Source organism: Rhipicephalus sanguineus, chromosome 5 (assembly GCF_013339695.2).
Source record: "Rhipicephalus sanguineus isolate Rsan-2018 chromosome 5, BIME_Rsan_1.4, whole genome shotgun sequence".
Taxonomy (NCBI): domain Eukaryota; kingdom Metazoa; phylum Arthropoda; class Arachnida; order Ixodida; family Ixodidae; genus Rhipicephalus; species Rhipicephalus sanguineus.
In genome coordinates, this window is record NC_051180.1 from 14,583,926 (window position 1) to 14,602,166 (window position 18,241).

Consider the following 18,241-nt stretch of genomic DNA (forward strand, 5'->3'; position numbering starts at 1 on the left):
GCATCTTCAAGTAGCGTCGTACATATAGTCATATTTTGTTTTGTTATATTATGCATTAATCGGGACCGAGGCGTTACAAGCACGAGAAAAACCCATCGAATAAATAATCAAATGCGGTAATAATGCTGCAGAAGCGCCATTAAGATATTAGCGCACGCCGGAAACCTATGGTCCTTGAATGTTAGTTGGCTGCCTCTCTTAAATATGTTACTCCGAGTTTCACAAGTTCAGCGAAATAAGTCTTTACGCAGCATGCAGCTGCAACAGAACCACCGTGGAAACGTTATTCGATTATATCTATGACAAAGGCGTTCTCTCTCCCATGAGCGCTACAATAAATTTTAGCAGCTTACCTTGTATTTAATATTTTCGTTGCGGGCATCAGAATAATTTAGAGCGAAATCACACATTCATCAATTATTATTCAGTGATGATTGCGGGTTATAAATTTGAAAAGTAGCGACATCGTGTTATCGAGAGTACAATGTGATGGCATTTATTTTTGCATTTACCATATGTTTTGCTTGCCACGTTCGCAATTGCTATATCTGATTTTCAAGCCGAAGAACTTCAGAATCCATCAAAGTTAAAGAGCTCTCTCTTCTCTCAAATGGAAACCTGCTTCTCAAAGAAAAAAAAAGCACGAGCGCTGGTGAAACGCTTGTTTTTGCTTGAAATGCATCCATAACAAATTAGAGATAACGATGTCAAGAGAGCGGCTGATTAAATTATCGTAGGGTGAACTGTAGACATGACTGAATAGCGCAATAAAAACCACAGACAAGGTAGAGATGACAGACAGGACGGAGCGCAAACTTAAACTGAGCGTTTATTAACAGAAAAAAAAACAGGAAACCACAAGCTGCGCAGGAGGATGCGCAACACGCAAGAATTCACTCAAGCACGCCCCCCAAAAACTTCACTAATTTTAACACGTCCCATGCCTACACAACCCACACGTGCCACACCTAGCCAAACGGTTCCATGCGCAGATTTCTTTCTAAGAATATGCATTCTTTATTGCTGAGAGCCAGCGACAGTGCACTCACACACCGATCACCCGCTTTTCTTATGCAAAAGGCCTCGAAAATTTCTCTGTCTGCTTGCCCTCTCAACGGCCTGAGCACACGGGTGCAGTTAAACTGTGCTGTGCACATACATCTTCGGCAATGGTCCGCGAGATGTCCGGCAGCAGCTACTGCACTGACAGCTGCACGGTGTTCCCTCAAACGGTCGTTTAAGCAACGACCCGTCTGACCAATGTAGGCCTTACCGCATGACAGTGGAATCATGCAAACCACTGCAACGGAGCATTCTACGAACAGCGTGGCATGCTTTTTTGCACAGGCGCGAACACCCTCCGCGGCATTCACCATGCGGCACATCCTGGAGAGTTTTTTCGGCGCAGTAAAAACTACTGAAACGCCACACTTCAGTGCTGCCTTTTTGAGACGGTGCGACACTTTGTGCATGTACGGCACCGGTACATGACGCACATGACTGCACTGCTCACTGAGCCCCGTGCTTGGTCGAGCATGCTTCACCTCGGAAATGAGGCGTTCCGCTACAGACACTATGGCGACGTCAGGCGCCATAGTGTCTGTAGCATCTGTAGTAGCATCTGTAGCATCTGTAGCATCTGTAGTATCTTTTTATTGCGCTATTCAGTCATGTCTGCAGTTAATACGCACCAACTAGCCCAACTCACGTCTCTCGTAAGACGAAGTTTTCCCGTTAGTAGGCGATTCTACTCCCTTTCGCAATTTGCTTTACGTTATTTAAATCCTGTTTTTAACGCGAAAGCGTTCCTTGGCTAGGTTGGCGAAAGCGCGCACCCAGCTGGCGTCCGCAAAAGGCGCGCGCAATAGCCGCGTACGGAGAGCACGTGAACCGGTACTGACGCACCGATACTGACGTCGGCGCCAATAACTGCAGCAGCAACCACCCGCAGGCGCGGCGTAGGAGAGTGGAATCCCCCCAGCAGACTTTGGAGCGCCCTCTCGTAACAACCTAGCCAATAGAAACGATTTGGTGTTCTGATCTAGCAAGGATAGGCTGAGGGATGCCCTGCAGCTTTTTCTGGTCACTGATAAATTTCGAGTGCAGAAGTCTGATGCAAGCTGAAATTCGCGCAGCCTCGACACTTGCATGAGTCTTATTCTTTTAGAAATTATCTTTCGTATGCTACTGTCAGCGCACGTTTTGCGGTAGATGGGCTTTAACTGATGTCTTTCCAAATATCTCGCTATTGCTGAATTTTCTCATATGTTGAGCATTTCCATTAGTATACAGGCAAAGTCGGCGTCGTAAGTTTAGAGACCACAAGTTTTACAACGAGCTTTAATATAATAATAATATCTAGGGTTTAACGTCCCCAAACCACCATATGATTATGAGAGACGCCGTAGTGGAGGGCTCCGGAAATTTCGACCACCTGGAGTTTTTTAACATGCACCTAAATCTAAATATACGGGCCTCAAACATTTGCGCCTCCATCGTAAATGCAGCCGCCGCGGCCGGGATTCGATCCCGCGACCTTCGGGTCAGCAGTCGAGCACCATAACCACCAGACCACCGTGGCAGGGAGACAACAAGCTTTGAGAAAACATTGAATTTCTCAGCAATTTGTGAATGTATTCGGTCGTACTGTACAGTGCATGTCGTTAGCGTGTTCTAGAGCAGGCCGGACGGAAATCTAAATTAAAAGCTGTTTGCCGAATCAGGGGGAATATTCAGCTTTTTCTTGCGTCTCGTGGTCCCTAAACTTTTGGCGCTGACTCTACATTCGTCTACACCCTAGAGCTTAAAGTGAGCGATAATGACGGTTGTCTACCACTGTGAAATAAATCGCCTCAAGGCCGCGTTATCAGCGCAACTGCGTCTCAAGTTATCGGCGAAGCACGCGTGGGACACCGGAATTCCCAACCACGCATAAGCCGGGCAAGCGTGAGAGGGCCGATAGCCGGCAATCACTCTAAAAGGGAAGCGCACTTGACCACATGACTGTGTGGGCGGCACACAACGAAGAAATACACTTGCAAAAAAAAATATAGCGAACCAATCCCGGAGCTCCTTGCTAGGAGGCTCAGTGACCCGTTGAGCGTGCGCTCCGCAGCCAAGAACAATAGAGCCTCGGAACAAAGAAAGTTGTGGGAACCGGGCTATCAAAAAGAAAAAAAAGAAAGAAAAGAAGCCATATATGGCGACGAGCTTATCGCTTTTACTGCTAAAGACCCACAGCGAGATGCACGATTTGTTTTTTGTCTCTCGTCACGGATACTGGGCGCGTGTGCGCCTGAAACGGAGTCGGCGGTGGAGAGGAGGCGTTGATATGCTTTGGCTTTGTTTCGCCCCCGTATAAGGGGAGACAAAGTTTTTTGTCGGCGAGCCGAGCGCTCTCATAAAGCGCTGACGGAACCAGGCGTCTCAGCAGGGGAGCTCACTCTCCCGGCAGCGCGCAATGAGCCGCGAACTCTTTGGATACGTCTTTGGATATGGCCTTGGACATAGACAGTGTCGTGCGAGAGTCGCGAGCGCCACTCGCGACCAGTCCAGTGGAAAAAGGAGCTGCCAGTGTTTCCCCTATAACTTTTGTGTTTTCTTTTTCACCGTGTAAGGCGGTCAACGCTCTGCGTCGTTGTTTGCACTCGAGACGCCAAGCCATAAAACTTCTTTCTTGTGCGAGACCGGAGCGTGAAACGAAAAAGCTTGCTGTTCTTTCTGATTGTGACATTTTTTTCGATAAGTTTGTAAGCGTGTATTCCCAATTTCTTGTACCCTTATCTGGAGGAATCGCGCTGGTGGGTGTTAAGAAACTGAGTAGTGACCACTTAAGACGCTTGGACATTATTCGGACGCATGAAAATATTAGTGCAGTGTGAAAGCATTAATATTTATGACGTCACAAGCCGTTAGTAATTCCTCTGATGATAGATATCACACTTATATAACTGTATAACGACTAGCCTGAATATACGAAACTAGTTCTCTCTGAACTATGAGAACTATGCGATTTTTTTTCGTCGGTCTTGCTGTTTGTATGTTCCATACCCTCAGTCTTTGGCGAGAAGCACATGTGCACGTGGTAGTTTTGCAGAAACTAGAACGTGAAGGTTTTACGCGCCAACGCCATAATTTGATTTCCAAGACACGCCGCAGTGGAAGATTGCGGAATAATTTTGACCCCCAAGCCTCCTTAACGCGCGTCTGAGTTTAGGTACCCTTTATTCTTTTTTTTTTTTTGCATTTGGCCTCTTTGAGCGGGCTTTTTGTTGGTTGCGCGTGCTGCAGTAATTTCGCAATACTTGCGACAACAGGGCAAGAAACGCAGGGTTGCAACGTTTTTATACATGACGTCAGCTGCGAGAATAACTTTTAGCCGTTCCACTGCACGTTTCATATTTGTTTATATTCTTACTTTTTATTACAGGTGTTCCCTCCCTTCTGAATTCTTTTAATCCATTCCCCATCCCTATACAGAGTAGCATGCAAGCGATTATATAGACACCGGTAAAAATATCAGTTTTTTCAATAAAGAGTCTCTCTCACTCTGTCGTTCCACTGGCTCGGCTCATGCGATGCATAGGCTTCTGCACGAGCTCTTATTTCTTAGCTGAGAACACTGAGGCCTACAGAAATCTGTGACGGTGCCGTGCTACTGTCAGCTTGTGATCGATGAAATCTTCTTGGCACACGTTATATAAATGATGTAAGACTTGTCTGCAGCAGCTGACAAACGCATGCCGCCGCAGTCACTGAAGCAAAGGGCCGCCGAAACCGTGCCGTAATAATCTGAGCCAGTAACACGCAATCCTACGCAATTCCATCCTCAGGAACTTGTCCTTAGCCCGCAAGCACTAAACATCGCCTACCATGGCTTAGGTGCTGTGCGCATGAAGCCCGTGAGCTGAAAAACGTTTTTTTTTTCAGCGTGACGGTTAGTAACTATAGTGCGCTACCATTACCTTTTATTCTTTGTTTTTCTGCCTCAGTGAGCGTAATTCTCTTGCGAATTACATTTTTTTCTTTCGTGTATGCCTGTACGATAAAACAGACGCACTCTCGAAAATCATTGTTTCTCACGGTTGATCATGAATAGTGTTTTCGTTTGTCTGCTTGTATTTGTGGTATTTGTTTTTTCAGTTATGGGTCTGTCGAAATTTATTTTAACGCTATCCAGTTATCGAGATAAACTCTAAAATACCTCATTTCACTTCTTTAAAATGCCTGTTATTCTTCATCCAATATGTCTTCTATGTGTACATTTTATGTTGTCATCGTATGCATTATACTTTGCTGTTTAGAATAAACCTTTCACATTCTAAACCGCAAAGTAAGCAGTCAACTGCGGTATTATGCCATCGCCGATGCAGCAGAAGTAGCTTTTACACAGTGAGGTTGACACAAAATTGGAAAGAGCCGAGACAACAGTGACCGACTCGACTAGTTTCAGCTGTTGTTTCAGCAGTTTCTTAGATAGTGCGAAAATTTCGTTTCTTCATATGAAGGTTAATAGTGCTGATCACAGGAGGAAGAAATAAGTCTGTTCCTTGTCCTTAGCTTTCCTCTAAAGGTTGTACAACCTTTCTAAAATACCTCTTTCTCCAGGAAACTGGCACGTTTCTCTCTTGATGCTTTTTTATTGATATTTATTTATTTATTTATTTATTTATTTATTTATTTATTTATTTATTTTGAGTACACTCAATGCCATTTGCGGCATTACAGAGAGGAGTGGTGTTACAAGTGGCAGTCTTGAATGATGCATGATCAGGGTTGCTGGCGATGGAGGCAGGAAGGTGGTTCCATGAGATGAAGTCTTCGGCACGTTGGAGTGGAAGTGCATGTTGGTATGGCAGAATGGTACATGAACTTTGAAGTTGTAGTCGATGCGTGATGAAACGTAAGAAGGTGGCGAGAACAATGTGCGTTTTATTTCAGGATTCATGAAAAAAAATTGTGGAAGAGGCACAGGCGGGCCTGCTTCCTCCTGTTAAATATTATGCTTCTCAAATATTAGGCTTCTGAAGGCAAACAATAAAGATCGCGCCGCTCTAATAACCACGCGAGTTTTCCAGGTGCGTCTTTCGCGCACATGTTCGATGCCGTCAAAGAAAGCTCACTTAAAAACAGCTTGAGTAGGTCATAGGAAGTTGAAAGCCAGGCATGAATTCCAGTGCGTTTTCTTAATTATTCTGAGAGTTGACCTGGCATGTTTATTCTCATAGCACATTCTAATTTGCGCCATCATTAGGAATATATTTGCTTCGAAGGCACGAGGGCATGCTATATAGTATATAAAAATATGAAATAGCAGTGATTGCTGAGGCGTGCACATAAGTGGAGAAAACTGACGAAAAAACAACAAACTAACGGTAAAACACTTCATCTTATAACTCTCGGCTACGAAATATTTTCCTTTGCCTTATTGAACATACAAGCTTTTCATTGCTGTGCTCATTAATGTTATCTTAGGCAAAGTCTTGGCAACTTGATTAAAACTGGCATTCACTAGTAAACTGCGCCGTAGCACGACAGCTCAATATACACGCAGCTATGTTAATTTTTGTTCCGTGAGAGTGTCGTTTTGTGGATATATTGCAATAACCCCAAAAAAGTGTTCGGTGTAAATGAGCGAGAGCAGACATGGACAGTTATGTTGAATGTAGATAACGGTACGCCTGATGAAAAAACTCCCCCAAGTTCTGCGCAGGACTATATAGAGGAAACGAGCATTACTGTTCAGAAATCTTTTTAACGTTGACAGCAATAAGTTTATGACTGAGTTAGGTGCCTCAGATGTGTCCTTTTGTCCTTTTAATGGATCTTTTTTTTTGCATGTAAAAATGAGAGCGGCTTGCTTCGCAGTATCACTTAAATAATTTCACGAGAGATTATCGCCTAAAAATAGACTTAAATTTGTTAAACAAACGAAAACAATCAATCGTCTCGCTCCACCGTAGTTCCCCCTTTTTTTTTCTTGTACCAATGACTGACCGTGTTTCTAATTATGCGATATAAAGGTGCATTTTCATTACCACCAAAAATACCGATATGTGCGTTCGGGTTCATTGCCTTGTGTTTTATATTGCATTTTAGTGATGTATTTTCAACGAAGGTATCATTTTCGATTATTATTATTATTGTTATTATTATTATTATTATTATTATTATTATTATTATTATTATTATTACTATTATTATTATTACTATTATTACTATTATTATTATTATTATTATTATTATTATTATTATTATTATTATTATTATTATTATTATTATTATTATTATTATTATTCAGAAATATGCCCCTCTAACAAGAGTTTTCAAAGAACTTCAAGGGCCCCTAAACAAGGGCCCCTAACCACACATAAATCTTTTCACAATATTCTAATGATGACAAACACACCAATTCGCATACTCCGAAGAAAGCAAACATTAAATTACAGAGCTTTACGTGCCAAATTCATGATAAGATTATGAGGCAGGCTGCAATGACGACTTTCGCATCAATATTTACCACCTGGGCTTATTTAACGTGCATTTAAATTTAAATGCACGAACTTTATTCGCATTTGGCCCACTCCGAAATGCGGCTACCGGGACCGGGAATAGAACGCACGCCTCGCCATAGCCAGCTACCGCAGCGGGTTCCGCTAAAGAAGGACCGCCTCCCGCTTTGAGAGCTGCGTACACAGAGCCTTTGTCCCAATGCACGATTTAATTAATCTCAGTTCACGCGAGCACAAAGCATTGGCACTAAGCCGGGAGTAATTACCGTCGCCTTTTGTTGATTGCGCAAAATTTGTTTTCCGTGGCAGTGTCCGTGCGCTGGTACGTTAGATGCGGAAGACAGCTTGACCTTGCTCGCTTTCTTCTCGCAATTAGCAAAACACGAATTAATGTATGTCGTAGGGCGACCTTGACGATTTCTGCGAACCGTCGCCCCCGGAGCACTTTGAAGAATGGCGGAACAGATAAGAAAAAATAAACAGCAAGGAACAAAAAAATCAGACCAAGAGTGTCCAATGATGTGTATCTATGTGTCCTAACTCGCTTCCGCAATTTCTGGCAGCCAGTAAGCAGCCCGCAACTCCACTATAATTTAACCCGCCCTGCATGACATTTACGTTGCGCATGTACCCTTAGCATTGCTTCACTACTTTTTGAAAAGACATCTTAAGATCCCGTGCACATTCTTAGCCTTGAACTGCACAGCGTAGCGTACTAAAGAAAAAGCAGAACAAAAAGAACAGGAGAGCCCGAATGCAGCAGCAGTGATGGTGATGACCTTGACCGCTTTTGAGAACGCCGAGAGAGACTAGTAATTTTCGCGGAGGCGACTGAGATGCTGAGTTGGCAGAAGGCTACGTCCACTCCCTTCACAACGCTGCTTGCGAACTGTTGCATGATACGCCGCTAAGAAACTGCAGTACTTCACGGCAATGCGCGTGTGGTTTTAACAAATTTCTGCCCACGATCAACACCACAAGAAAAAATATATATATATATATATATATATATATATATATATATATATATATATATATATATATATATATATATATATATATATATATATATATATATATATATATATATATATATATATATATATATATATATATATATATATATATATAGTCGAGAAAGGAAGACAAAACGTACGAAACAAGCTTTACTAACGTTTCGGCAGGAGGGCCTGCCTTCGTCAGAGTGAATGGTTTGAGATGCCACGCAGGGCATATATACAAGGCGCTTGCGTCCATATCGCAAGACTAAGTGATTTTCACTTTTTTGGGCAGGCGATATTACAAATCAAGATATATACGTGGTTATATACAATGCACGTGGCAATGTACAATAATAGTATGACACATCTTAGATAGATAGAAACTTGTGTGCATTGAACAAAGTATACAAAACAGCAAAACAAAACTGCAAACTGCGCACAAACCAAAAGAGAACCACGAAATTCGTACAGTAGTTTATATGGACATAAAGGCAGCAGGATAATCTCGGTCAAACAGGGATGAAAATAATACAAATAAATAAATTAGATACAAGAAGCGCGCAAAGCATGTACGTTCAAAATAATGAGTGACACAGCGTTGCGTACGCGATGATAGCCAAATAGTGAACCACGCTCAAGCAACATACGTTGTCATAAAACAGTGATTAACAAGGCAAAATGCAAGCAAGTGCACCCGAGCTCTCGTTCATTCCGTCAGACAAAGTTTTGAATTTATGAATTAGGAATGATTCTCTAACCTCGCGTTCATGATGTGATTTAAAACCTGATTCAAGTATTGTGGCTCTGATATTACTAAAGGAATGGCCTGCGTCGGTGACATGCCTCGAAACTGTTAAGTGAGGAAGGGCATGCACATGAGCTTTATGATTGTTAAAACGGTACCTAAAGGCAGTTTCAGTTTGACCTATATACTATATATGACAGATGGAGCATTCAAGCAAATAAACCACATTCGCTGAGTCACAATTGAAATCGCCCCTGATTGAAATCGCCCATGAAATCGCCCCTGGCTTAGGAGCATCTTCGGATTTACATTCTCCAAGTGCCACGTTCTCGAAGCGTCTGGTTTGGGCCTGTCAGAAGTGCTAAAAGTAGTGCATGAAACACTTTCTGACATAAGGCTGCGCAATGCCCGACGCTTATTTACAACCCATACCTTTTTGCGACTAGATGAGATGGAGAACGTTGGCCGTCACACATAGGCGCCGAACACCCGATCTAAACGTCCACGAATATTCATTTAGTGCGCCACTGTTCCTAGCGCAGCGATATATCCCATAAACGCAGCTCACGTTAACGGATGACGTAGAGTTATGTTTGGCGACACTGGGTACAAATTAGCAAAGGTTTCTTTACGGCTTAACAAAACGTTATACTGGGCAAGACAGTGCATAGCTTTTGCGAAGAGAAAGAGAGCGCAGAAAAGACATTCACAGAGCCAAGAGACTCAGTGCAGGCTTCTGTCCTGTGTCTCTCGGCTTTGTGAGTGTCTGTTCTGCACTTCATTTTTTCCTCCAAAGAGTTTCGCAATTGTACTGGGAAAAACTGTGACTCCACAGTGCATCATTTCAAAGTTGCTAAACCTATCAAAATCAACCGTGGCGGAATTTTTTTATTCACATACCCTAAAGGCCCTTGACAGTCAATACATGGGGGGGGGGGGGGGGCAGGGTTGCAGTGAACATGGGGGGGAGCTTACAGTGAAACAGATGTACGCTCGTTAACAGCAGCATAAATGAAGCAGACAATAACTAACACTAGCGCATACAAAAGATATTACAAGGTTTGATTACAAAGTTTGACATGCAGACTAAAAAAAAAATTATTGAGTGATATTAAGCGCACTATTTAACATTTGTAGATACGCATTGTGGTTTATTGTAGACACAACATCGTGGGGTAGATGATTCCAATGACGGATGGCACACAACAGCGGTTTAGTACGCGCATACGGGACTAAAAATTTGAAGGGGTGATCTAGGCGCGTGAAAATTCGATGGGCAGGCAATATGTAAGGGGTAGCAAATGACGAATGATTATGATAAAGCTTGTGAAAATGAGATAGCACTGCAAGCACTCTTCTTTTTCTAGTGATGGGGGGTTCAGCGATGCTTTGATTTTAGGGATGCTCGAATGACGTAAGTGGTTTCTATTTATAAATCGGGTAGCTTTATTTTGAATTGACTCCAGTTTATTAATTAAGAATATTTGATGTGTGTTCTAAACAAATGAGGCATATTCTATTATAGAGAGAAATAGTGAGGTGTATGCTGTAAGTCTTGTCTTCCAGTTAGCTTTATGTAAGTGGCGTCTGATGAATCCAAGTGTTTTAGATGCTTTAGACGTGATTGCCTCAATGTAGGCATTCCATGTCAGGTCGGCGGGAAGTCGCGGTCGCCTAACTACTTCAATGAAATAAAGCGCGTCTCGAGGAAAATAGATGTAGGAATTTAACTTGAGTTTTTTTTTACTTTTGGAATACCATATAAAATGTTCTAATCCGTGTCTTGTGGTTTTCTAGAAGATTGTATGGTCAAAAACTTTGCATTTCGCAAACTATAAAGCTTATTGAAATGAAACACACGTCTGCTCCAATATTGCCGTTCTGCAGGCGTACCAAATGTAAGAGCATTTGATACATTCCGCCTCCGTTGATAAACCGCTCAAGACTGCAGAAAGCTAAGTGGCGGTTTTGTGCTGAGTAGCAAGACGCTTTTTAGCCGTTAGGTCACGGAAGACTATCAAGCCCCAAATGTCTTGCTTAGAGAAATTTAAGCGAACGCCATACATTCCATGCTTGTATCATCCCATGATCCGCTCTCTCTAAATGCCTGTAGAGAGGTTGGCCCGCGCAGTTGCATGCAAGTGGAGACAGCGGCGCCATCTACACAAGTTATAAAAAAACACGGCTTCCCGCTCTCAGCACCAGATGTCAGAAGTCGCGATCGATTTATTCGCGCGGGAGGAGCAGACGCTTCAGTTAGATTCAGGGCATATAAAAACTTCGCTTAGCTTCGGAATACATATTTTGTAGGTGAACAAAAAGCAACAAAATTTGTAATTGAACAGCCAGTGTAAAATACTGCTGTAAAATTAATCCAAACTCGAACAATAATGTCTTAGCAGAAACTTATTATTAAGAACTAGCAGACACTAATTCCAAGGAAAGTATACCGGATGTTATCATTAATATTGTGTCTTAGGAACAAAAAACGAGCCCTTAAAACTGCTGTCCTTCATTCATAGCGAGGGTCTCGTTCTGGCAGACTTGATGCCTTCAGGTAGTATGCGAGGGATTATTGGTCAGCTGCCAGCTCGTAAAATGATCACGTGCTACGTGACGCCAACAGGCAGAAAAATAGTGTTCCGCACTCGCCGCCGTGGCTGCGATCGGCGCTAACACTCCTAGGTTTAATGCACATATATATGCCATAAAGTGGACCGGAGGATGACCGCCGCCGTAGCTCAGTGGTAGAGCGGCGGGCGCGTTATTCGAAGGTCGCAGATTCGGTCCCTGCCGGCGGCAAGTTATCGTTTCGACCACTTTACTTTCTTCACATTTATATCCTAACTACTACAAATAACATCCGCTATACTTTCCTTGGAATTATTGTCTGCTAGTTCTCATCAATATTTTGCCTTAGAAAGAAAAAAAAGAGCCCTTAAAAGTCTTCTTTCCTTTATTCTTAGGAGAAACTTGCATTACAAGGGCACTTCTGTACGTCGGGACAACCGTTTGATAGTCTGAAAAGTCATTTCAAGCGCGACCGCTATATATAATATCAGAAAAGATGAAAGTCATGATGTGAGACTCACCTTCGACGATAAGGCCATCAGACCGGGAACACTGCAACGTCCCATTCACAACTCTCCACGAGTACGTCAGGCAAACCCCGTCTGCATATTTCACATGAATGAAACGTGAATATTTCACGGCGATAGAGTATTCTCTCTGTAGGAGACGTTCAGTGCACAGCCGCACGATAAAAGGCTTTTATTGGGTAAAAAGGATAAAAGGAAGAAAGGCTTTCAAAATCTCGCAATCAGCCAAGAGCTAGTGTACTGGATAGTCTAACAGATGTGAGAATTACTAGATGCATTGTATAGAGAACAAATGAATACGAAATTATATCATGTTCTTGGGCTGGAAAGCGACGAAAAATACCAAATAGAGGACAGTAACTTGCCGGCGATCTTATATTGCATTTGAGACCAATCCCAAGATGTCTGTAACGTTTGATTCGGGATATATTACTAACCCCACAAGAATATTTTGGCTCCACAAAATATCCAAATTATTGTTCTTTTTAAATGGTTTCAAAATTCAAATGAACGTTTATTTTATTGCACACACTTTCCGTGGTTCTGCTTGACTGAACATAGTTGCGTGCTGTTTCTGAACTACTCTCAGTCATGTTACGCATTTACAACTTAAAACGCGTTCGTTGCTCGGAAAAAATACATGCATTGCGTGACCGGTGTCTTAATCCTTCAATGAAGTATGACAATAAACAGCGCCTGTGTACGTACCCCAGCAAGGCCTTGTTTGAACCATTTCAGTGGGGCAGTGACCACTATGTCCAGCCTTTGAAGGAACCATGACCGCTCGAGAACGTGAAGTCTGACCAACTGAAATGAGAACATAAAAATATGTTTCATTTCCACCTGAATGACCACCGAGTACAAAGAAACTGCACTCAAATGTCAAGAGCGTGGAATATTCGTTAAGCTAGTGCCTCCGCGCAATACTGTCCATCAAGGTAATCTCGGAAAGGTCTCACGTACGTAAGTACTTGCCTTTTTAAGTCGTATATCAACATACTTGTAAAGAAGAACCCTTTTTTCTGCTTTACAATATATCTCACGGCAACTTTTATATTTCTTCTCTCCCTTAGTTTTGCTATTTTGTTCGTTCTACATTGCTGCTTACGTAACCTTACAACGTGTGAACGCAGCTCATTACGTGCTGAAGTGTAACGATGCGCTGCATAGATGAACAGAGACGAATCACACAAGAACACAAAACGGACAAGGACCTTGTGTGATTCGTGTTCTTGTGTGATTCGTCAATGTATGCAGCGCATCATTACACTTCAGAATGCCATACCCACTAGCCCCAGTGGAAGCACTTTTAATCATTACATGCTCATTTTTATAGCATCTAGTGGTACCGTAGCATGGGTTAAATGCCGGTATGGTCTCATTTACGGTTGACAGCATTATTGCACCACACAATAACTCACTACAAATAGCAAGGACTGTCATTTAGAAAATGTTGTCTTCGCTTTCTCTGATGAAAAATACTCATGATCGATTGTATTAGGTAGTAAAATAAAGAATAAACTTTTGTTCTGAATTATGGTAGTATATTAAGTCACCCTAGATTATTCTATTAAGATTCTGATGTTATCACAGGCATATATATGTACATATCACGTTCTGCTGCAAGATGCAACAACAAGCTAAAACAATGGTTCATCATTTTAGACCCTGTCTTCAGACACGTCTCGCTTTACAAACTTGCAACTGCTTCGCCGCAAGAAGACAGTCTATGCAGCGGTGCACCCTTTACAGGAGTCAAACGGCGGCGGTTGAAGACTGGTTGTTGAGAGACGTGTTTTCGCACCCGAGAGAGTGCAGCAAGGGAACTTCTGGTCACCGCCACGTGCGGGAGAGTCACGCTACCTGAGCAGAAATATCACGTTTGACGTCATACCGCCGCCAAAATTTTAATGAAATAGAAAGGCTTTGCCTGGCATTGCATAAGTTATCGCGAGCTTGCCAATGTCAGTGGTTGGCCCGCGTCACTGGAGGCCACTAAGCCACGCCGTGCCACTTCGCGGTTCTCACTATTTTGCCTGCATCCCTACTGCCACAACCAAAGTCAAAAGAGACCTGCAATTCTGCCAGCGACGTCATGTGTGACGTTTTTACTAAGGTCACATAATCCTCCCGCATGCGATCGCGACCGAAGTTTCGCTGCTGCGTTCTTTAGGATAAACACGCGATATATAAACTATATAGATCACTGCCTAAGGTAGCTAAACGATGTCTACATTTATATTAGTATTTTTGTTTTTTTTTGCATTTGGAGTCAAGCTTGCTTATTTGAAGACATACTTGTGAAACAGTAATGCTTTCATTTGGGCCAGTTGGTGCAAACTTGTAACTTGATAACTTGCGCCCGTCCTGTGTACGTCTCTTCTTTTTGTTTTTAGCGCAGCCATGAATCAAGATACTTGTGAAACCCTGCTGGAGCCTAATTATCCTCTTTAAGTGTAAATATCCTTCAGAAAATAAATAAAATTAGGCACTCACGGATTTCGCCAGTGTCGCAGTTCCTGTTGCACGGTGACCAGTCAGACCAAGGAAACAAAGAACAACCTTGCGGGCAGGGGACATAGCACTCTTCTTTCGCCTGGAACGATAAACAAAAATTATTATACCGCTTGAAAGCCTGACCACTTTTACGCGCATGTCAGAACGTTTCTGTGGCGCACACAAGAGTATCGCAATGGAAAAAGCTTCTTGCTAAAGTTTTCATGATAACAGTCATAACTTGACAGTTACGTCATTTTACAACAGAGGACAGAGTACTGGTCCGAAGTTTGTGGCTTGAAATACGATATCTGGATTCCCGCTACGTCTCGGATAATGCCATCACTGTGAGAAAGCGCCCTTCAAGAAACTTAGCATTAATAGTGTAGAAGTAACACTTGTGCATCTTCACCGCTGTGTGTTTGCTGTCTTCAAGAGAAGGAAAAATGCATTCTTGTTTGTTTTCCTTTTAATTTATTCTAACCTCAAGGCCACGTGACGTTAGAGAGGAAACTGGCAATAAAACAACAAGTAAAAGAAGCAATTCCAGCAATGAAACAGAATGTAGCAGAAATGTGCGAGGACTGTTCCATATCAGCCGTGTCTAGATTTCAGGTGCAAAAAAAGTCAGTTTCGCCGCAAGGGTGGAGCAATGAATGCGATAGCAACAAATTGAATGTTATTCGAAGTAAGGCTAGCAGCCAATGCCTTTAGCATCCAACCTGGCGTAGCTCAGCAAAATACTGGCGTAAGGAAACACGACCGCTGAGGCGATCGAAGCGACTTTCATGCCGTCTATCGCTTCATCGCAGACTGAGCGGTGAGAACACAGCACTTACAAAGGTATGAACCTTCTGCTGAACACTGCCAAGATAGGGCGCGTGCGACCACGCCCGGTCCGTCAAAGTACGCAGTTACTGCCGGAGCCACGCAGCCCTCCCCCCCCCCCTTTCCTTCGGGACCCCCTATGTGCCTTTCGCGCAACTTATGAAGGCCAGCGTGTTTCTTCTACTCCACGGTCGTCAGATGCCGTCGCACGCTTTCACTCGCACATAAAATACACGGCCTTTGGATTTGATACGGAATCTGACCGAGACCACTGAGAGCGAAGCTGATGAACAAAATGCGCCTGGAGTGCCCACGGCATTGCTATCGCAATAATAAAGTACAGATGACGGTGCACGTGAAACAATTATACAACCTAGTATACAACGCTAGATAACGTCAGGTGAAAGAGTTGGTTATTTTTAATACTTACTCCAAACTTTAATAATTACCTGGACATCATTCCCAACGATAAGCCAGTCGAGGTGGAGAAGACCTCCCACGTAGGAGGTGAAGTTGGCCAGATGGCAGAAGCTGTTGTCTACTAACTCTCCATCAGATCGATAACATGCTACATCACGTTTGCGGACGCCGAACCCACAGTCTGCTCCCTGCGTATGAAATGACAGAGACCAAGAAAATGTAGACTCATGAAAGCAAAATTTCATCACATACAGTAAGCTCATTCCGTACAAGAGTTGTTTATCTGGCCCCTATTTTTGCAGATTGTTATTAACTACAGTACTAACTCGCCGCAGTATTTTTTACGACAGAGCTGTTATGTTACAGGACGAGCGCGAACTATCATGCGTCACAGCGCGACACTTGAAGCGTGCTGCACAAACATAACGCAGAACACACGAAACGAACGCACAGGTACACACAGGACGAGCGCGAACTAACAACTGTCACAGTTGTTACTTATTTCTGTTTGCACAGGGCGCTCAAACGCGGCCGCTGCAGCGAGCGAAGTAACCTTTGTACGCTCTTTAACTTCAGCGCAGACATCGCGGGGAAAGCACAAGACGTACACCCCCCCCCCCCCTCCCATTTCTAGAGATAAGCGAGCGCAGGCAACCACGGCGACGACCTTTAAGGCGCTCCCCGCGCGCACTTCGCGCCATCTCGCTGGTGACAAAGAAAGCATGCTGAAGTAAATGGTGTATATAAATAGCTCGCCGTTAGCATGCTGAAAGACGTATTTCTCGTGGCGTAGCCACCTAAATCCGCCCACTGCGGAGCGAGAGGTCGCCCGTCGATTCCTCGCTTGGGAAAATTTTTTCTGAATTATTTTTCTTTGTGCTGACGGCGTCGACGGCAAAAACCCGCCGAGAGTGTCCATATAAGGCGAGGGCATGACTACGGAGAGAGAGAGAGAAAGGAATACACAAAGAGAAAGGGAAAAATCGAGAGACATAAAGGTAAGAAAGAGAGAAAAAGATAGGAAAACACAGAAAGAAATGAACAGAGAGAGAAAGAGAAAGAAACAGAGACAAAAAACTAGAAAAAAGACAAATTATAGCCATGTATAGTATAGTATAGCAATGGGTGGGAAAAAGAAAGAGGTTTCGAGGGTAAAGACATAGCCAAGCAAGGACTAGCTCTTTTTTATGGGTGCCCACCAGCTCTGCTGTGACCCAGCCTTGCGCGACTTGGTGCAAGTTGCGCTAATTTTCGTCAAGGATGTTTTCATAAAATATTTCCTCCTCACTAGCTTCACGCAAAATGTATTACGTTGGGCACAGCCGTTGCGCAAAGTGCTTGTGCGTAATCATGTAAGCAGAGATAAGAGGGGCGGGAAAACGTAAGAATTTGATTCGGAAACTACTCGTTTTCATACGTAGTCATAGGTCTGGGTGGAGTTCCACCCACGTCATCAATGTGGTTGGCTGGTCATGACACGCAGATGATAAGGAAGGGGAAAAAATCACCCGAAAGGAATGTGTTTCATAACGACCGAGTAGGCTTTAGGTTGCACATTATCTGCTGGTTTTTGTCATATTTACGCGAAATAAGAATGAATAAACTCAACTTCATCCATTTACTAGACACTATAATCGTATAGCGGATTACTTTAACAAACCAAACATGGCTTCATTATTTTGCACACGTGTCATACGTATGAATTGTTGATAATTGGACATAACTGACACAACCCTCAGGTAACTAAGCAAACATTTAGCAGATAAAAAGTGGTCACTCACATGAAGTTCACACTGTGACCATCCACCTATTGACCAGTGATAGCAGGGGTGAAAGGACAAGGCTTTCTTTGGGTGAGACTTCGGGGACAGGGTCTTCCACTGTCGGTAGCATTTTGAATCACCTCGCGGTGTCTTACCTGGTCTCCTGCAATAAAATCTACGTATAAACTTACAGCCAACATTCCACATCAAAACATTATGCAAGAAGCTGTGATTTATAAAACATCTATACCGTTTATTTTTAAAAATTTTTTTAAGAATGCAATCATAAGGTGTGTCGGAATAGAGACATACAACTAACATTTAGTGGTGCTGGCAAAGCTGTACAATTGAATTGTTTTGAAATAACATTTATGGTCAT

General features: G+C 43.1%; 1 protein-coding gene across 1 annotated transcript in view; it reads right to left on the reverse strand.

The window, feature by feature from the left end:
- Positions 1-14,848: 14,848 nt before the first annotated feature.
- Positions 14,849-18,241, reverse strand: part of LOC119393267 (thrombospondin type-1 domain-containing protein 7A) — a 25,403-nt gene continuing 22,010 nt past the window's right edge. Inside the window, exons 13-15 of the mRNA XM_037660200.2 lie at positions 17,881-18,025; positions 16,129-16,287; positions 14,849-14,951 (exon numbers count right to left, since the gene is read on the reverse strand). Coding sequence (XP_037516128.1) covers positions 17,907-18,025 — 119 coding nt within the window. The 3' untranslated portion in view covers positions 14,849-14,951; positions 16,129-16,287; positions 17,881-17,906. The remainder of the gene's footprint in view (positions 14,952-16,128; positions 16,288-17,880; positions 18,026-18,241) is intronic.